Source organism: Mus caroli, unplaced genomic scaffold (assembly GCF_978045245.1).
Source record: "Mus caroli unplaced genomic scaffold, Mus_caroli_1 scaffold_2, whole genome shotgun sequence".
In the NCBI taxonomy this organism is placed as follows: Eukaryota; Metazoa; Chordata; class Mammalia; order Rodentia; family Muridae; genus Mus; species Mus caroli.
The window spans coordinates 6,309,843-6,331,119 of NW_028227257.1; the positions used below are offsets into that span (position 1 = coordinate 6,309,843).

At 49.9% G+C, this 21,277-nt stretch overlaps 1 protein-coding gene and 1 long non-coding RNA gene across 2 annotated transcripts; one reads left to right on the forward strand and one right to left on the reverse strand.

Annotated features, from left to right (window-relative positions):
• Positions 1-2,052: 2,052 nt before the first annotated feature.
• Pck1 (phosphoenolpyruvate carboxykinase 1) lies at positions 2,053-8,379 on the reverse strand. The gene is made up of 10 exons (XM_021149509.3): positions 8,262-8,379; positions 7,820-8,084; positions 7,316-7,497; positions 6,520-6,723; positions 6,060-6,247; positions 5,318-5,480; positions 4,119-4,343; positions 3,899-4,030; positions 3,240-3,335; positions 2,053-3,137 (listed from the first exon to the last, which is right to left on the reverse strand). The coding sequence occupies exons 2-10, from the start codon at positions 8,041-8,043 to the stop codon at positions 2,683-2,685; spliced, it is 1,869 nt and encodes a 622-aa protein (XP_021005168.1). The 5' UTR covers positions 8,044-8,084; positions 8,262-8,379; the 3' UTR covers positions 2,053-2,682.
• Positions 8,380-13,083: 4,704 nt separating this feature from the next.
• LOC147005719 (uncharacterized) lies at positions 13,084-20,080 on the forward strand. Its single transcript, XR_015045646.1, has 4 exons — positions 13,084-13,635; positions 13,967-14,049; positions 17,604-17,742; positions 17,885-20,080. It is a non-coding gene; the product is annotated as an uncharacterized LOC147005719 (long non-coding RNA).
• Positions 20,081-21,277: the final 1,197 nt, after the last annotated feature.

A 21,277-nucleotide genomic window follows, 5' to 3' on the forward strand; every position in this document is an offset into this window, starting at 1 on the left:
TTCTTATGGTGGGGCTTTTCCTGATGGTTCCTAGGCCTCGGCCGCGGTAGTCAGCAACTTGGCCTTCAGGGTCTAAATACTCTTCCTGGGAAGATGTGAATTATTTTTCTTGGAAAGCAATTTTTACTTTTTTCCCTCCCTTCCTTCCTCCCTTCCTTCCTTCCTCCCTCCCTCCCTCCCTCCCTCCCTCCCTCCCTCCCTCCCTCCTCTTTCTCTTTCCCTTTTCTTTTTGTGGTACTGAGGATTAAGCCCAGGGCCTCCTGCATGCTAGAGCTACATAAGAGCTACAAACAACAACCCTAGCTCAATGCCCACCCCAGAAAGGCAGATTTGCTGCACTCGGGCTCAAACCCTTTTGTTCCTGGCTTGGGAAAGGGGGTAACTGTGACCTTCGGGCATAGAAAGAAATGCTGTTCATGGTCCTAATTGCCTTCCTTCCTTCTCGCACCCCTCATCCTGACATCTATGAGAAGGGAGGATGGGGATGGAGGCCACAATGAACACCAAGTGCCACCCAGAGCCACAGTTGCTCATCTGAGTCAGGGAGGGGAAGGACAGGGCCCCACGGCGATAGGGTTCCACTCAGCCACACCGAAGGTCTAAAGTAAAGCAGAAGAAATTACTGTCCTCTTAGACTCCCTTTCTGTGTCACACTCCTTCAGACATCCTCAAGAGAATGCAAATCTACCCATTTCACAGCCAAGGAAGTCAAGGTTCGGAGTTCCATGCAGTCGATCACCTAAGGGCACACTGAGGAAAGAGGCAGTCTCGATTTGTTGACATGCAGCTGTACTCTATCACACACCCCAAGGCCTGTGCTGAGCTGGGCCATCCCGTTCATCCCCATACTTTACCGCGCTAGTGCTGCCTGGGGAACATAGGTGAGGTACAGGAAGACCCTGCTGTCACGTGTCAGAGCCTGTCAGCTAGGAAAGAGGGAGGACGGTGGAACCGGAGATCAGCTCTTCCCCACAGGTGAGCCCACCTGGAGCCATTAATGCAACATCTACACAGAGCAAGCTCCTCTTCCTGGGGTCCAGTATGCCTGGCAGGGACACAGAGCAAGGGAGCCAGCCAGGCCCGAGCTGCTTAGCTCCCCTGAGAGGCCCATGAGTAGTCTAAGGCTCTGGCTCAAGGATCTGATCCTGCTTCACTTAAAGGCGAAGAGAAGGCTCCTGAGTCCCAACCCAACCTGGTGGATGCTCCTGGAGCCCTGTTGCACTGTGGGTCTGGGGAGGGCCCTGGGGCATTGTGGACCCGTGGAGGTGACTCTCGAAGGGAGTGGCTGGAGGTGTCTAATAACTGTGGGAATGAGCCAGCAGCTGAGGCGTGCTGGAGGAGGGTGGCGGGATCTGAGCCAGCTCTTCCAAAGAACAACACACTCAGGGGAAGCCGACGCACCCTATAATACACTATATAAAGTTTATGGTTTGTTTAGACTCTTCTGGAACAACCAATAAACGCAGGGAGCAGAACAGATTCAGGAAGGACTGGAGGTTGACCTTGGTCCTACCCCTGCAATCTCCCTTCCCAGGCAGCCTGTGGGGCAGCTGCTGTGTCGAGCACACACGAAGAGCACAATTAACGCTCTTCCTTCTGTCTTTTCCACACTCTCTAGGCCCGTGAAAACTGAGAAAAGTGTTGCTCATAAAAGGGATTAAAGGCCTGTGCTTGTCCACACTGCACTTTTGGAGATGGCTGAGCCCTGAGGCTCAAACTCTCTTTAAAATTCACCTTAAACCCTCTAGATCCAGCTGTGCAAATGCACAGACCTGTCCCGAAACGCTGCCAAAGAGCGCCAACTAGTGGTAACAATGTTTTATAACATGGGAAGCCGGGTGCTCGGCTTTCTCCCCTCCTTCCGGTCCCTCACACGGATCCCGTCCCTCATACATCTGGCCCCTGACAAGTCCCCTCCTTTCAGCTGTGAATCCCCCAGGCTCCCGGGGGAGCAAGATTAGAGCCCCAGGGTGTTTAATCAGTGTGTTCTTCCTTTCTAAAACAAAAAAAAAAAAAAAAAAAAAAAAAAAAACAAAAAGAGGCGATGAAATCTACTTTTTCTATAAAAGTTTATTTTGTCATTTTTTTTCCCAAGAAGTGGTCCGGATACCAATTTCAATTATGTAAAGAAAGGTAAGGAAGGGTGGTGTATAAAAATAATTTAAACATACATACTAGCAACAAAGCAACATGACTCTCTAGTTACAGCTACACATTTGCCCAAGATTTTTCCCCAAAGGTTTTAAATATATTGTAGACAATGGGACAGACAGTTGTGTACACACACACACACACACACGCACACACGCACACACGCACACACACACGCTCACACAGAGACACGCTCACACACATATATACAGCTCAAGTATGTTTTCTGTGCATTTTAGCTAACTGCTACAGCTAACGTGAAGAACTGGATTCCTGAGTGACCTTGAAGTGGAACCAAAACCCCCATTGGTGTCAGATGCAAACTTCAGAGACTATGTGGTGATTTCCCCTCCCAATCTTATTTGCCCCTAGCCTGTTCTCTGTGCTATTCAACTGACTATTAAAAGGTGCTTTTCTGATCTACTCAGCATTGTGCCACTATCTCAAAGCTGGAGCAGGCTGGCTTTCTCCTAGATCTCAGCGCATGCTGTGAGTGGGAAGGGGTGACTCTCGAGACGCCCCCATTGGGATTTACATCTGGCTGATTCTCTGTTTCAGGGCTCGGAGCTCCCTCTCAATTTCGTAAGGGAGGTCGGCGTTGACCTGGTCCTCCAGATACCTGTCGATCTCCTCCACCTCCTTCTCCCAGAACTCCTTAGAGATCCCAAACAGCTCCTCCATGTTGACGCCCCCCAGGCCTTTCAGGTTCAGGGCGTTTTCCTTAGGGATGTAGCCGATGGGCGTGAGCTTGGCGCTGTCTTCCCCTTCAATCCGCCCGAACATCCACTCCAGCACCCGGGAGTTCTCGCCAAAGCCTGGCCAGAGGAACTTGCCATCTTTGTCCTTCCGGAACCAGTTGACGTGGAAGATCTTGGGCAACTTGGCTGCTGGGCGGTGGGCCATGCTCAGCCAGTGGGTCAGGTATTTGCCGAAGTTGTAGCCGAAGAAGGGTCGCATGGCAAAGGGGTCGTGCATGATGATCTTGCCTGCCACAGAGAGACCACCGTTTACCTCTGAGCCAATCAGGCCAGATTCTCCCTCCCTGACAGACACCAAGAAGAGGGCTTGGGTTGCAGACTGTGACTCACCCTTGTGTTCTGCAGCAGCTGTGGCCTCTGATCTCATGGCTGCTCCTACAAACACCCCGTGCTGCCAGCTGAGGGCTTCATAGACAAGGGGGACACCTTGAGCAGGGAGACAAAGATCATTAAAGACTTAGGACATCTGAACTCTCTAATGGTTCTATGTCACTGTTCAACCATGCTGTATCTTTTCTTCCTTCCTTCCTTCCTTCCTTCCTTCCTTCCTTCCTTCCTTTCTTGTTTTGTTTTGATGAGAAGGTTTCACTCGGTAGCCCAAGATAGCCTGGAGCTTACTCTGTAGACCAGGCCAACCCTGAACTCACAGCAATCCCCCTGCCTCAGCCACCCAAGTGCTAGGATTACAGGTGTGAGGCACCGAGTTTTCTGTTGAGTTAACCTTTCCCCTAGAGAGACAATGAACAGGAAACCGCTAAGGGCAGTCACAGCAGAGAGATCACTCAGTGGGGCAGAACACTGGCCTGAGCTACCTCAGATCACAGACCCAGAGAAGACATTGGTGATCAGAAGGCTGGCCCTATGTTTAAAACTGCCCAGTTAGTCTGGATATAGGAGGAAGATCTTTGGAACCAGCTTGGAAAAAATATTTCCTGGTTTCTTTGTATCGCCACACCCCAGGTTCCCAGCCTGAATAGAAGATGCCTCACCTTCAGGTCTACGGCCACCAAAGATGATACCCTCAATGGCTACTCCTTCTGGAGATTCCCAGGCAGGGTCAATAATGGGGCACTGGCTGGCAGGGGTGCAGAATCTCGAGTTGGGATGGGCACATGGTTCCGCTGCAAGAGAGAGAGAGAGTTACCCCTTAGCATGGCCCAGATAGGTGGCACCCAGAAGCCAGAGCACACAGCCTCTCGAGGAACTCACCATCCTGCGGTCTCCACTCCTTGTTCTTCCAGGAGGTGATGGTGACTCCCGGGGCCAGCGGCTCATCGATGCCTTCCCAGTAAACACCCCCATCACTCGTCTCAGCCACGTTGGTGAAGATGGTGTTTTTCTGGATGGTTTTAATGGCATTTGGATTTGTCTTCACTGAGGTGCCAGGAGCAACTCCAAAAAACCCGTTTTCTGGGTTGATAGCCCTTAAGTTGCCTGGAAAGTTGCAGGCCAGAGAAGGAGGTATGAATGCAAGCCAAGCATCCCAGCGTTCTTTTTTTTTTTTTTAAATCTACTTTATTTATGTGAGTACACTGTAGTTGTCTTCAGACACACCAGAAGGGGACAGCAGATCTTATTACAGATGGCTGTGAGCCACCATGTGGGTGCTGGGAATTGAACTCAGGACCTTTGGAAGAGCAATCAGTGCTCTTAACCGCTGAGCCATCTCTCCCTCAACATCCCAGCGTTCTTAAAGCTTTGCCAGGCTAGCTCATGTCCTAAAGTTCGCATGTTTTTCTTTCCCGTCCCTAAACTACACAGCCATCCATTTCGATCTACACACCACAGCTCAGACTCTGCAGTTTTCTGCTTCTTCACGGTTCCTAAAACACAGTTTCTTCTTTTAAATGTATTATTATTTATTTTGTGGTGTGTGTGTGTGTGTGAGTGTGAGTGTGTGTGTGTGTGTGAGTATGTGTGTGTGAGTGTGTGTGTGGAGTGTGTGTGTGTGAGTGTGTGTGAGTGTGTGTGTGTGAGTGTGTGTGTGTGTGAGTGTGTGTGTGTGAGTGTGTGTGTGTGTGTGTGTGTGTGTGTGTGTGTAGCGTGAGTGTTCTGGGACACACATATGGAGGTCGGAGGGTAACTTGCAGGAGTCAGTTCTCTCTTCCCACCATTTAGGCTTCTGGGAATCAAACTCAGATCAAGCTTGGTGGCAAGTGCCTTTACCCACAGACTTGTCTCGGTGGTCCCAGCCACATCGTGCAAACATGGATCTATGCAAGCAAACAGCCTACCATGCCCCTCTCTATCCAGATGATCCTCACAGAAGGCCCGCAGGACAGCACTGCAAAGGCCTTGCTCACCCTGAATGCCCAGTGCTGGCAGTTTAGGAGACTGTGGTGTAGTGTGTTTGAAGCCAGCCACTCACCAGGGGCCACCACTGTCATCGACCGAACCTGAAGACTCACCTTGGGCATCAAACTTCATCCAGGCGATGTCATCGCCCACACATTCGACCTTCCATCCGGGCAGGCTGGGGTTCATCATGGCCAAGTTGGTCTTCCCACAGGCACTAGGGAAGGCTGCGGCCAGGTATTTCTTCTTGCCTTCGGGGTTAGTTATGCCCAGGATCTGCAGGGACGGAAGGGATCAGCTTTAGTGTCTCTGGTCCTTGGCATGCATGTAGAAAACTCACAGTAAAACCCATTACTCTGCATCCTTCATATGGTAAAAGAGAGAGACGAAGGGTGTGTATCTTCAACAAAAACCTGGGACTGTCTTCCAAACTAGCAGAGGGAGGGAGGGAGGGGGCAGAAAATGAAAAGGAAGATGATGAGGAATAAATGGGAGGAAGGTGGGGGGAGGGGGGTTGAGTTCAGTGCTGTTGTCTAAGAAAGGAAGATCTGTGTTCCTTCCTGCAGCAAAGGTCCGAGAAAGCGCGTAGGGTCTCCCCAAAAGCAGATCCCCATGATCCATCCCTCACGCATCAGGATAAACTAATGGGGTACCAAAGAATAAAATCCCCCAGGGTCGCTGCTGTCCCAGTGTGTCTGAGCCCCTTTCAAAGAAACAAACGCTGGGGTACTTAGAGTCGACTTGGTATTGCTCCACTCTGCCCTCAAGTCCTCAGATGTTGGGGAACCTTGACATGGCTCACCTATGCCACCCCAGGCCCTCCAAATTTCCGCCCAGGATTCCCTGACCACATACCAGCATATGCTCTGCCAGCCACCCTTCCTCCTTAGCCAGACGGCTGGCAATCCGCAGCGCAAAGCATTTCTTCCCGAGTAGAGAGTTCCCACCATATCCGCTTCCAAAGGAGATGATCTCTCTGCGGTCCGGGAGGTGGGCGATCAGGGTCAGCTCGGGGTTGCAGGCCCAGTTGTTGACCAAAGGCTCTGCAAACAAGCAAGCCACAGTGAGCTTGTGGTGCACATCCCTGCCCAAGTCTCCAGGCTGGCCTCAAAACAGCTACGGAGCTGAGAAGGACCTGAAACTTCTGGTTCTCCTGACTCCTGAGTGCTGGGGTGGTAGGCCTGACCCAGCATGTTCAGTTTATTTGGTGTCTGGGATCAAACTCAGGGCCTCATGCACACCAGGAGAGCACCCCACCGGCTGAACCCTTCCCCAACTTCTCCCTCCACCTTCGATCTGAAAAGGATGTGCTTACTTTTTAAGGGGAGAGGGCACCCCACAGAGTGCAGGCACTTGATGAACTCCCCATCACCTAGGGCCTCCAGCACAGATATGCCCATCCGTGTCATGATCCGCATGCTGGCCACCACATAGGGCGAGTCTGTCAGCTCAATACCAATCTTGGCCAGCGGCGAGCCCAGTGGCCCCATGCTGAATGGGATGACATACATGGTGCGGCCTGCAGAGGTGGGTGGGCAGAAGTAGGTAAGAAGCCACGGAGGCCCACTGAGCGTCCTCGGCTCCTTCTCCTAATGGTACCCACAGCCGTGTCTTCCACATCATGCCTTTTGGCCACCAGCCTCTGGTCTAGGAGGCCGTCGGAAACTGCAAAGTGCTGAAATTAAACTTTTCATAGCCCTCCTGTTTGGCGGCTTTACATCCACATGGGTGGGAAGCATTCTACGTATTTTCTATTTTGTCTATTCGATATTAAGGATTGAACCCAGGGCCTTGGAAATTCTAGGCAAACACTCTACCACAGAACCATAGCTACAGCTACCTTTTGAGTTTTTCTTTTGAGACCAGGTGTAAATTGCTCAGGCTGGCCTAAACTTGGAATGCTCCCGACTCGGCTTCCGTGTCTGGGATGTCAGGCCTGAGCCACCAGGACTTGCAGAGAACATTTTAATATTCCTGTGTGTCACCACCCATGAAACGGAACCAGACAGTGCACTCCACACGTGGGCCACCCTTTGCAGCTCAGGTCGTCATTAGGAACATGAACTATTGTACACAGCACACCGTCAGGCCTGGGGTCTGGTCTCACCCACCTTTCATGCACCCTGGGAACCTGGCGTTGAATGCTTTCTCAAAGTCCTCTTCCGACATCCAGCGGCCCAGCTGGCTGAGGCCAGTTTTGGGGATGGGCACTGTGTCTCTCTGCTCTTGGGTGATGATGACGGTCTTGCTTTCGATCCTGGCCACATCTCGAGGGTCAGTGAGAGCCAGCCAACTGAAAAAGTCACAGGGACTCCTTCAGCAAGGTATCCTCGAGGATGTACCTCTCTTGCCCACGCCAGGTCCTTCCAAGCCTTGCGGGAAACAAGGACAACAGGAGCTTGACCAGGTGGACATTAGCTAGACTGTGACCTGGCCCTGGGGAAAGGAGTCGCTTTGCATAGTTATCCAGAATCTAGTGGCTGGCTGTGCTAACCTCACAGGGCGTCTCTTAAGCTTCCCAGGTGTTTGCTACGGCAAGGTCTTCATTCTCCAAACGCTAAGAAGATAGAGCTAGGGAGGCTGTGGGCCAGAGAGTTAAGGCTGAGGGGACTCACCAGTTGTCATATTTCTTCAGCTTGCGGATGACACCCTCCTCCTGCATGTGGGCCAGCAACTTCCCGTACTCCTCCTCAGAGCCATCGCAGATGTGGATATACTCCGGCTGGCACAGCTGAGCATTGCTTTCCACAAACTTCCTCACTGCCTGGGGCAGGCTGTCGAGGCTGCCCTGGATGACCTTGGCAGAGAAGTCCAGACCGTTATGCAGCTGAGGAGGCATAATTGCAATGGTGTGGAGAGAGGCAGGGACCCTGGTGCCACCTGAAACAGAAAAAAGGACTCATGAACACCATGGAGCACCCATGGGTCCCTTCCCGGTCCTTCCGTGGAGTTTGCATGGGTCGCAACTGGCTAGGGAGCCATGGCTGTCAGGGTAAAGAACATGAGTGGGCCCCTCGCTTGTATTTTTGGAGAGGTGAATGGAATGACCCTGCCTACCTTTCTTCCTTTTGGAAGGTCTGGATCAGAGATCGCAGAGCGCCTTGCCGGATTTCCCCTGTTGACCGAGGGTGTGTTCCCAGAGGGAAGGCCAACTGTGCTTGGTAGCCCGCCCTCCTCGCTTTAAATACTATACAGAAGGGAGGACAGCCCTGCCCCTCAGCTGGACCCGGAGGCTCGCCTCTGACGTAAGGGGCAGGCCTTTGGATCATAGCCATGGTCAGCACGGTTTGGAACTGACTTAACACAATAAACTCCAGGGAGATAATGATTGAACTTGTGGTTGTTAATGAATGTTGGGAGGCCTCAGGCCCCTCTATCAGCCATAGTGAGTCCTTACACAACATTTGATTGACTAAACTTTGACCCTGCCTGTTGCTGATGCAAACTGCAGGCTCTTGCCTTAATTGTCAGGTGGGGGTCAAGGGCAGGCCTAGCGGGGACACCTCTTGGACTTCATATGTTGCTGGCTGCACATTTTGTGTGCTGGTGGCTGCTGGTTGTCAAAACACCACAGCTGTGAGGTGTCACTCCCACGGCCAAAGGTCATGAGAAGGAAATTCAGCTCTGAGACATGAGACTTCTAGATAATGTCTGCACCTGCTGAGTTAGCTGGGGTGTGTTACCTCACTAGGTGTGTGGTGGATTCTCTGGCCATCCCAAGATGAACACTGCAGAGATTAGGAGTGGCTGTAAGCTTTGTTCTGACAGGACAATACTTGACTCACAGTAATCACTCATACGTACATACTGACCCCTGCTCTAAATGTTTTCTGTCAGCTCATTCATTACTACCTCCTGAAATGGAACTCTGACTATCCCGGGTACAGACCAGGAAACTGAGGCAGAAAGATCACTAAACAGGTCTCAGCCGGCTGGCGAGAGCCAGAAGAGTATGCACCAGGCAGGCTGGGCTACAGAGGACTGTGGGGTCCCTTGGGAGGGCTGCTGTCTGTTTTAGACCCTTCAGTGTCTTCTTCAAGAAGTTCTATGTTAGACACCATCACCCTTGGAGCTGCCTGGAATCGTCTTGCAAGCCCAAGAGTCTGGAGAAAGGAGGGGAGGGGGCTTGGCCGTGCTGCTGGCTTGCACTTGAGCAACAAGACCTTTAACACAGTTGTAAAGACTTTTCTCTGCGAACCACAGACCTTCATGCCAATCGAGCGAGCTGAGAGCTTGCTTATCGGAGTTCAGAAGTGAGTGAGAAGTCAATGGGAGAGAGCCCACGGGCAGGCCCGGCTCTCACAGCTGGCCTCAGAGTAAGGGGCAGAGACATGGCCCACTTCCCTGTAGGCAGGAGGATGGTGACGGGCAACTTTGCGACTCTGCTAACTAAGACTTGTGTCAGATTTGAGGCACTGTGAGAGCCATCCCCAAACAGAGTGCTTTTGGCCTGAACTATGGGGCTTGGCTCACTCTGCAAAGCTGTGTAAATAGCTACTGCCTCCTGCACCCCAACTGCCAGCATTCTGGGGGTCCGTCCACTGGACCTTCCATGTCAGTACAGAAGAAGTGGCTTCCTCTTCAGGCCACTGAGACTGCTCACGAAGGGTGGCCTCACCCTATGTAAACTATAGGCTGTCAACCCAGTCAGAGTGTCCTGTTTAGTGTCTCCACATCAGGCACGGGCTAAACCAGCCTTTCCAGTGCACACTTCCTCTGAGAGTCTTGGACAGTCTCCACTCCACTGCTAAAACTGTCGTTTGTTTCAACTTAACCCTGGAAGGTTAAGTTGAAAAAAAAAAAAAAAGGAGAGACTATTAACTCAGCTGGAGTTTTAATCACTCTACATACATCCAAGGTACCTCTGCTGTGGGCCTCCTGGGAGGGATATAGTAGCCCAATGACAGTGGAGGAGCAGGGGTCCCCACGACCTTCCAATTAGTCCGAACCCCCACATACACTATGCTGGATCTTGTCAAAACTGGGTTTCAACATGACCTGGAGGTCCATGATCCTCTAGGAGAACTGAGACACACAGCAGGACTCTGAGGACAGTCAGGTAAAGCTGGCTAGCATGTCCTCACCCCTAACTGAAGACATCTTGAGGTCCGGTCTTGCCTTGTCTTTGGTGATTTCTTGCCCACAAGAGGCCTCACTGGGCATCCCTCTGTCCCCTTCCCGGGGAGGCACTGTGAGCCACGGCATCTTCCTACTGCTTCATCTTGAATAAGCCTCAACGTGACTGCCGGGTGTTGGTTGCCAGCTGCCCTGTTGGGGGCATCCCAGAGAGTGCCCAGACCACCTTATGTGACGTTCAGTGCTCGTACAGGACAGGCAGAGGGCCATGGGTTCCCTCAGGGCGGGAGATTCCCATGTGGTTTCTCACACAGACATATGGAGGCCCCCCGACTCTCGGGGTTCCTTAGACTCATGTCCCCTAAGTCAGGGTGGCTTTCTGTCAAGTCTGTAAACAGTCGCTTCCAGATGCAAAGCTGCTTTGAAGAGGAAGAGAGGAAGGCCAGACACTCAGAAACACTCAAAATTATACTGCTGTATTAGTCAAGGTTCTCTAGAGTATCAGAACGTATGGTCTATCTATCTATCATTCTATCCATCTATCCATCTATCTATCTATCTATCTATCTATCTATCTATCTATCTATCTATCTATCTATCTATCCATCCATCTATCATTCTATCTATCCATCTATCTATCTATCTATCTATCTATCTATCTATCTATCTATCTATCCATCTATCATTCTATCTATCTATCCATCTATCATTCTATCTATCTATCTATCATCTATCTGTTTGTGTTATATATGTGTGTGTCAATATATGAATATGTTTTATGTATGTATATGTGTATATATATACACACATATATATGGTTTCACATACACGTACACACATATATATTTATATATGGAGAGAGAGAGAGAGAGAGAGAGAGAGAGAGAGAGAGAGAGAGAGAGAGAGAGAGAGACTGACTCTTTGGAATGATTTACGGGCTGCAGTCCAGCTAATGCAACAATGTCTGGCTGTGAATGAAAAGTCCAAGAATCCAGTAGTTGCTTGGCCCACAAGGCTGCCTGTCTCTGCTGATCCTCTGTGGATGCTGAAATCCTGAAGATTTAGGTGCTAATACCAGTGAAGGAATGGATGTGTTGGCATCGGGAGGGCATCAGGCAGAGAGCAAAAGCTTCCTTCTTCCGTGTCCCTCTATAGACTTCCAGCACAAGGTGTGGCCCAGATTAAAGGTATGTCTTCTTGCCTCAAGATCTGGAGTAAGATGTGTGTCTCCCAACACTCAGGAGGCAGAGGCAGGCAGAGCCTCTGTGAGTTAGGGCCAGTTGGTTCTACAAAGCCAGTTTCAGGACAGCCAGGGCTATACAAAGAAACTGTGTCTCAGAAAAGCAAACCAAAGAAAAACCAAAAAGAGTTTGTGTCTTCCCACCTCAAAGATCCGCACTAGAAGTGGACTCACCCACTTCCGACCAAGCGAAAACATCTCTCCCGGGTGTGCCCTCCCTTTCTGGATCGCAGTTCATTCCCAGTGTAGTAAGGGTGACAACCAAGAACAACCATCAGAGCCGTTCTTCCGTGCTCCTTCCTGAACCTACTCTACGTGCTACCTCAACGATCGTCTCATCGGTTGTATCCTTGAGAAAGATAGTTCCACAACTCTGACAAGATAAAGAACTATTTGAAGTCCCGTTTGTTAACTGCACTCTCTCCGGTGCCCTCTAGGTCCCAGCCCTGTGAAGAATGAACTTCCTAAAGGCGGGCTTCCCATGGTCCTCTCCGATCGTCATTGTCTTCTCCATTTCAGAGATCAGGAAATTGAGGATCGAGAAAGGAATCACATGCATTCACTCGGCAAACACTGGCTGGATGGCTACTGATATTCTTGAGCAGAATAGAAGTTCTACAGACTTTGAGCCTAGGACTTTGATCAGTTCTGTATGCCTCCAGGACTTCATTGTCAGACACACAGCCGACACCACATGCATACTCATCCCTGAGAAGTTATGTGCATGGCTGGCTCTTGGAAGAATATATTCTCTGTTCTTGGGCCTTTGTGACCACCCTTCCCAGTAGACAACCCTGAAAAGGACCTGTGCCTCAGCAGAGGGAGGGAGGTTGGGTCCAGGCATCTTCAGACATCTTCTGATGTCTGTCAGTATTCTGGTGCCTGAGAAAGTGTGACATTTAACTAGCAAGTTGTGGGCACCATGCAGGTGGAGAAAGCTAAGAAAAAGAGAAATGTCTCATCATCCCTTTAGAACCAAGGGTTCTTCATTTTTTTGTTCTGTACTTGGCAAATCACACAGCCAGCCCATACATGAGGTGCTGAATGCTCTAAGAAAATTCCTGAGCTGGGTGGTGGTGGAGCACACCTTTAGCTATGCCTTTAAGCACTCAGGAGGCAGAGGCAGGTGGATTTCTGTGAGTTCGAGGCCAGCCTGGTTTACAGAGTGAGTTCCAGGACAGCCAGGGCTATACAGAGAAACCCTGTCTCTAAAAAGCAAAAGAGAGATAGCAATAGAGTTAATTAGATAGATAGATAGATAGATAGATAGATAGATAGATAGATAGATAGATTATCCCTGCCATGTACAGTATAATCCATACATGGATCCAGGAGGCAGAGGCAGGAGGATAGTGATTTTGACTCACTCAGTGGTCCTATAAAAAAAAGAGGCTACACACACCTGTCCCATCCCCATGTCCACAGCTCATGTCCTGTGAGGACATTGATAGCTGTATTTGCATACAAACTAGGATCAATAGTGATGACGTAGACAGAAACTGTGGGTCCTACGGTCACAAGTACCTTCCCAGGCATGCTTCCACTTGTCCTCAGAAGCCACGAGACAAACAGACACGGGTGAGCCATACATTTAAGGAATCTTTTAAAACCAAGGACTCTGAGCCTCCCAGCCAGGGTCTGGCCCTCCTGATGTCGCTGACCTCCTGAGCAGGTAGAGAGGAAGGGTGCTGGGTAATGCAGCAGCCTGATGGTTTCTTCAGACAGGCTGTCTTCAGGGCTCTAGAAGCCCATACAGAATAGAGCAGTTAGGAAGCAAGATAAAGTCCGCATGCACAAAGCCCTGGGTTTGATCCCCAGGCTTCCATGAATCAGACATGGTGGTATACACCTGCAATCCTAGCAATCAGGAGGTGGAAACAGGAGGATTAAGTGTCCAAGGTCATCCTTGGCTACATAATAAATTCAAGACCAGACACAGCAATACAAGACCCTGCCTCCAGAAAAAAAGCAATCTAACCCTGGCCAGGCCCCATCAAGATGCAAGGGTTGTGAGAGAAAGATGGGTGGTGGCCACGGACAGAGTCTACGGACCAGGAAAATGTGAGAAACACCATGGACTTCATGGGGTCTCCCGGTGGAGAATTCTGAAGATTGGTGAGTGGCTGGGGATATGTCTTGGTGAGCTTTCATGGCCTGGAAGCTATTGACAGAGCATCCATTCCACAGCTGAGCTGTTTCTCTGGAAACAGCAGAAGCTGGGTCTGTGGGTTTGTGATGGTACCCTCAGGGCTGGGATACCCATCAAGCCTCCTCCAGACTAAAATGAAGACCCAGAGAGATATGCCCCGAGTTCCCTTTATCCGCAGAGCCTGGCTCCCCCGATGTGAGCCTTAGGTTTCCATATTAGATCTCAGTGTGTGAGAAAACTTCACAACCAGGAAATCTACTCATCACTAGAGATCAAGCCATGTCCTGTCTCCCCAAGGTGCACCTTTCACTCCCAGACCACAGCCTCCCCAGTTCATCACAGCCATGGATGGAAGGGTCCCTCCCTACAACGACAACAAGGTAAGACATCTGCTGAGAGGCCACTGCATGCAGGGATCAGAACTCACAGGGACTCCTACTGGCAAAGCAAAGAAACGGTGGCTAAGTTTTTCTAGAAGGAGGCAAGAAACAGCACACTAGAGTCAACGGCCCTTTCACAAGTCACACTGGCATCTCTACGGAGGACGGGCTACTGGAGGGTCACCTGGCTGACCCTCTCCCTGGAAGTTCCCGACAGCAGGAAAACACTGCAGCCTAGAATCGTCACCAGGGCGATTTGGGTCATCCACCCCAATGATGTTTGTCAGGGATAAATATTTAGTTGTTCTCTCTGCAGCCTGGAGGGCGGAGACTTTCAGTTGAATGAATGGTGAATTGAAAGGTCCTTAACATCTCTTCTTGGGCCCCTCTAGCTGTTCTGAAACTAGGAAGAGGGGTGGTTAGACATGATGTACCCATGCCACTACACTGTGTGTCTTTAAATGGTTCATTCATGTTGTGCGAATTTCACTCCTTTATTAAATAATTTATTTTTTAATTTTAGGCTTACTGATGTTTTGCCTGCATGCATGTCTCTGTGAGGGTGTTAGATCCTGGAGTTACAGACAGTTGTGACCTGCCATATGGGTGCTGGGAATTGAACCCAGGTCCTCTAGAAGAGCAGTCAATGCTCTTAACCACTGTCCATCTCTCCAGCCCAGAATTTCATCCCTAAAAAAAAAAAATGGCAGTGATGGAACACACCTTCGATCCCAGCACTCAGGAAGCAGAGGCAAGCAGATCTCTGTGAGTTTTGAGGACAGCCTGGTCTACAGGAAGAGTTCCAGGACAGTCAGGGCTACAAAGTGAAATCCTGTGTGTGTGGGGGGGGGGGGGCAATAACAAGAAAACAAAGACCCAGCCTTGTAGTCCAGTCCCTTTCTAGAAAATGTTGGGGAAAGTTGGGGCAGCGTAACAACAGGGATCCAAAGCCTGCTTTGGGGTACAGAAAGGTCTCCAATGTCTGCCCATCTCCAGGACACCCCTCAGTGTTCCTCCACATGGCCTGGGACACCATGAGATTGTGGTGTCCAGCTGACAGACCCTGATCTGACAGGGTTATGCCACAGCTTTCCCACAGAATGTGGTGGCTCCTTTGTCCCGTGCCTGTGGAAATCAGAGAACAGCTTGCAGGCATCTGCTCCCTTTCCACCCTGTGGAGTCAGCCTGACCGCAAATGCTGCTCCTCGTTTAAGCCACCAGGTCTGCTTGCATGCATTCTAGAACAAAGAAGTGGAAAAGCTAATCTAAGATGAAAACACCTCACCTGGGGCTCGGGAATGAGGTGTGAATTTTGCTACAAGAGTGGACTCAGAAGACGCACAAGAGATGTGCAAACATTCAGCCGTTAGAGCCTTCTGAGGACAAGCTCTCTCCACCGCTGACATTCCAGACCCATGGAATGGGGACTCTCAAAACCCTTGCTTTGTGTGATTCTGTTAGTGTTGAGGAGTAAAGCCCAGGCTTCCTAAATACCAGAGACACACAGGTCAGCTGACCCATACCTCCAGTTCTCGATGGCTTCTTCTTTTAGACACAGGACTGTTCTACAGCCCTGCTGGTCTGGAACCCACAATCCTGCCTCAGACTCCCGAGTGCAGAAGTGACAGGGGTGTGCACCACAGCTGCCCTTGTTAATTTCCCCATGGTTTCTTCATCAGGGTGGATGGCAGAGTAGATGGCAGCACCCTTGGCGTGTGAGATGGTGATGTTTGGGAGCTCAGCATCACATGGCACCCCAGCCCGTGAACAACCTGGCCCTCCAAAGCTCAATGCCACCTCTGTATGGTTCTAACAGCTAATATGGCCACTTGGGCTCAGATGACAACTTACAAGGACAAGTGGGCAGACACAGGGTTTCATTTTGAGGTCACCACACGTCTTGTCTTAAAGCCCTTGACCCTGGCCTTTCCACGAGCAGATAAAGCAGTGAAGATGAAGTTTGTCCAGTCTTCAGGGAGCAGGACCCCAAGACCTGAGCAGTCTCCCCTAGATCCTTAGCTCTCAGAAGCTCGTCCATGCCCCATTCTGCTTAACAGGACCATGCAGTACTGAGAGGAGAGATAAATTCCAAGGTCATTGCCATGTGTAAAGCCCTGTCCCTTGTTACAGAGCCCATGGCTTCTCTCTCACCTACGTAGGACAGCCGGTCACCATGTTCGCTCTTTTGGATGGAGGCTTGGGAAGGTGTGTCTCTGTCTTTATGTCATTTCCCCACCTTTTTAGAGATAAGGTTTTAATTTACAGGCCAGGCTAGCCTCACATTCACAGCAATCCTCCTGCCTCAGTTTCCCAAGCCTGTTGACTTTGGATTTCTGTCTCTGCCTCCCATCTCACTGTAGGAGAGCCAGGGTTCTAGAGGAGTGCTAGAACACCCTCTGGCTAAAGGTGGAGTGCAGGGATTGAACTTGTTTGTCAGGGTTAGCAGACTTACTTTCACCTGCTGAGCAAGGTGTGAACCACCACACCCAGCTAGGACAATGTCTTGTTTGGCACGCACAGGACACTGTAGGACCCTTCCCGCCTGACTTCAGGCTTCTCGAGGCTTCGATATAACCACAAGAGTGAAAAAGAACAAAACGAAAAGTTCAAGTCGGCGCTAATTAGCCCAGCCCCACCTTGCTCTCTCTGTCTGTTTGCCTGTTCCAACAAAGGGAGGTAGATTTTTACCTGAGATTTCCCAGTTCCCGATTATTCTGAGCCTTGGTTTGCACGTGGCTTCTCCTGCAGACTCTGTATAAAGCACCCAGTGCTTGGAATACCTCGAGCTGCACAAAGCCAGGATATCCAAAGACAAGGACTTACAGGAGTACAGCCTCTCAGGGGTCTCTTAAGAGGCTGGATCATGAGAGAGCAGACTGTCTCAGTAGACAGACCAGTGGCCCCTCCTGACCCCCACCTTACAACCAGCTTGGGCAGCCCCTCCTGGACCTCTGTCTTAACTTAGCCAGTAAACTGTTTCTGATGAAAGCCTCCCTTGACTCCACGCTATGAAATCAGAGTCCACTTTCTGAAATGCTATACCATAGACCACAATCAGTTGTCACTGTGCTCTGTGGCAAACACACGCCCCAAGAAGTCGCCGCAGTGCCAGGAAAAGCTAATTGCATAGTTACCACAAAAAACCAATCCGATGCTTTTACTCTGCAGTGAGAAAATGGATCGCTTTGGGGTGCGTTTAGCTGTTGGAGGATGATAATTGCCTGGGAACCAAGTGCACCCCTTCCCCGAGCTCCCCCGTAACTAAGCACTGTTCCCAGCTTGCCTGGGACCTGCCGCTCAGAACAAAAATATCTGTTCTGATCCACGCCGGAAAGAATGTCTAAAACTCAATAAATCGAATGCACTGTCAGCCCCTCTCCTGGCAAGGGTGGAATTTGCACAGTTCAGGCTGAGGGACACATGGCTCAGCCTGGAGGTCTGGCCACCAAGATTGAGCGGTTACCGACTGGGGCTGGAAGCTTAGAAATCCGGAGACGTTTCCCAGTTGAATACAGAGGAAATGAGGCACCTAGGGATTATTGCTGTGTTCACAGGTGGAGACCGAACCAGGCTGTTCACACATACAAACACATTCCCCATTTGTCTGGAAGAGAACCCAAGTCTGCTGGGGAAACATGCCAACCAAGTGTCCATTCCACCCAAGCCGAGAGAAACTTGAATTTTGCACGAAAGGTGGGAAATAAGCTGCACCTGCAGTCTGCAGCACAGAAGGGGGTGTCTCCCCAGTTATCTGGTGTTTCAAACAGCAAGGGGAACTTGGGGTTCAGGGCACCTGCTTGGTCTCATCCACCTCTGTTCTGTACTACTTCTCCAGGTTACACTCTGCCCTGTCATTTTCTACAGAAAATGGGCTTGGTCCAAAGAAGACTTGAAGCAGCCACTTCCTCTGTGCCTGTCCAGCACTCACAGGTCGAGCCGGGGTGCGGGGCTCAGAGCCCGGCTTCTGTTCTGAAAGCGCCAACACCCAGCTCACAGGCCAATGGCCCTCCTTCCAGCTCAAATGGCGGTACATCAGCAATTTGAGACTTCTTTTTAGGTATGGGATGAAAGGGTCAGGGAGATGGCTCAGTTGGTAAAAGTGCTTGTCACACAAGCATGAGGGCCTGATTTCAATGTCCCCAGCCCTCGTGGAAAAGCAGGACACAGCAGCATACACCTGTACTTTTATCACAGGAGAATGGGAGGCAATCACTAAGGCTCAATGGCCAGCCAGTCTAGTCCAGAATTATCTAAGAGACTGTCTTTAAAATTAAGGTGGAGAGGCAGGCCGTGTTGGTGCATGCCTTTAATCCCAGCACTCAGGAGGCAGAGGCAAATGGATCTCTGTGAGTTCAAGGCCAATGTTGGCTACAGAGCAAGTTCCTGGACAGCCAGGGCTACACAAAGAAACCCTGTCTTAATAAAACAAAGAAGCAAACAAACAAACAAAAAAGGTAGAGAGCAATAGACAAGATAAAGACACCCAGTGCTGACTTCTAGCCCCATCCCATATGCACAAAACACACACTCGCACACACACACAGCCACAAAACAAAGGAGACTGCAGTTACTCCACAGTGGCAGTTGGAAAGTTCCAGTGTTTGGGTCAAAACATTTTTATGAATACATGCTTTTCAAAGCTGTATCCATCCAGTTGGGTGTGGCCATCTCTGTACTCCCGGCGGATGTGAGAAGCAAGCTTCAAAAGGAATATTTGCTTTTTCGATCTTTGGTGTGATTTGGTGGCAGATGGGACGTGTCCATTTTTTTTTCCGTCTTGTTTTGGTTTGGTCTGGTCTGATTTGGTTTGGTTTTAGACACAATCTCACTGCTTAGCTCTGGTAAGCTCGGAATTCACTCTGTAGACCAGGCTGGCCTCAAACTCACAGAGTTCTGCCTGCCTCTGCCTCCAGAGTACTGAGATTAAAGGTGTGAGCCACCACACATAGCCTTATCTTTACTTTTTAACTTTAATGTTCAACTCGATCTGTTTCTTAGGTCCGCTTAGGATCTCGTTCTCCTGAGATTGATTTCCTTGTAAGTTCTTTATTTTATGTTTTGATCGACACATAATAAACCCATATACTTAGAGCTTTTCTTTTTTCTCCTTCCCTTTTGGGTAAAAGTCCCCAGCATCCTTACAAGATCCTCACAGCCCCCGCTCAGGAAGAACGAAAGGGAGAGAGCGCATGTACTAGTTCCTCTGTGGGGACCACATCTATAGTGCCAGCTGTGAATTATTAATGATCAATTCTTTGTGGGGAGGGGACTTTTGGGACTTTCTTTATTGTACTTTTAACAATCAGGAGCCACCTTCACCCAGCAGCTTCTCGGAGCTGTCACATTATTTAAATGAGAGCCTGGGTGACATTTGCAGATGAATGTTTCTCGGTAGAACCTAAAATGATGTGTTCTGAGCACAGCTTTGATGGGCACAGTTCGGGCTTTAAAAATAAAGGTTTTGAGCGCTTTCATCGGGGAGTGACTTGCCGTGCTTCAGTGCGGAGACCGAGAACACTCCCAGCCACTTTGAAAAAGAACAGGGGAGAAAAGTTTTGTGCTTCAAGACAAACAGACGAATGTTCCACAAGTGACATTTGCAGGGAATGGGTGGTGGGGACACGGCGCTCAAAATATACTTAGAATCTCTCTGCTCTCCATTGTTCGTTATGTATCTAATTATTCTAGTTACGGGCTTGTCAAAGAAAGTTTTAGGTGGCACGTGTTGTTCCTTAAGGGAAAAAAAAGTAAGTTGAAGACGAAGTCTAACTTCACTTCGTACAGGGAGTTGAAACTACCAGGGTTGGTAAATGTGGGGATCACGGCGTCCTGATATAGAACAAGCTGGCCACAGATGCTGCCATCAGTCGATCCCTACAGAATCCTGGCTACTTAAGGACTCGTTCTGTACAGGCCACGAGGCCAGGCACAGGGATACAGGCTCCTCAGGTTGAGACAACCGTCGGAAAGCAAGCTCCAAGACTGGCCAAATGAATCCTGGCTGTCTCTCAGGACAGCTTGGAGATAAACTTCCTTTATCAGAGAGTGGCCATTCATCCCCTCAGAGCTGCAGAGAGCTCGGAACTTCAAAATCAACTCTCCCTTTAGGAGTTGGCCGTCCTTGAGCCAGCCTCGCACCCACTCAGGGCCTTTGCACCTGCCCTGCCTTCTGCCTGGAGCACCCTTCCTGGTTTCTTCATGGTGGAGCACTGCCTTTTCTGCCTTTCCCAGCCCCTCCAACATACTGCATTCGTGTGTGTGTGTGTGTGTGTGTGTGTATGTTGTTGTGGGGGTCAGAGGACAACTTGAGAGTCAGTTCTCTTCTACTATGTGGGTCCCAGGGATCAATCTCAGGTTGTCAGGCTTGGTGGCAAGTGCCTTTATCTACTGAGCCATCTCCCCAGCCCTGACACTAGCTTCTTCTTGCTTGGTTTACTAGCAGCACTAGCTTAAATGATTGCTACCCCCCACAAGCATACCATGCCCATGATTCTGAGGGTTGTGATGGAAACAGAGGAGCTACTGTAGGTCTTTAGTGGGCAAAGGTCAAGGATGTTCTGACCCCTGCAGAGAGTGGACTGGCCTTAAAAAAGCTGTCCCCAGCATCATAGGGCCTCCTGAAGTTTCTGGACCTTTTGGGGTTGCTGGGACAGCTGCCCACAGGATGGGCATCCTGTGTCCATTTGGCTTCACCTGCTATGTTAACATCATCCCCCAACTCCACCACTGGTCGCCTCCAACACCGAACATGAGGCCGCTGTGCAGCTCACCTTATGATTCATTTCTGTGTTTGCGATTAAGTAATAATTTCCTGCTTGTCCCACTCACGGGCCAACCATGCCAGAAGAGCGCTTTAGGAGCCGGGAGTGCGTGTTAGGGTGGGGGCTGGGTAAGTACGTCTTCCATAAAAGTTTCTCTGTCACCATTCACCAGGTGCCAGCTGAGCACCTTCTCTGGTCATTATTAATTAATTTATTCATTTATTCATTAAACCTTTCAGGGCAATTTACCATCTGAAAAGAGAAGTGACAACGGCAGAAACAGGGGCTCATGGCTGTACTCCACAATGAAAGCCTGAACAAGCCACTTTAGAAAAAGTTTTTCAATACTGAAAGTACCAAAATGAAGGAAGAAAAAAAAAAAACCAGCCACCACAATTGTGGTGGTAAATTACAATATGCTAATACGTAAGAAAGGCAATTATACATTCATCACTTGCTCTGAAGTG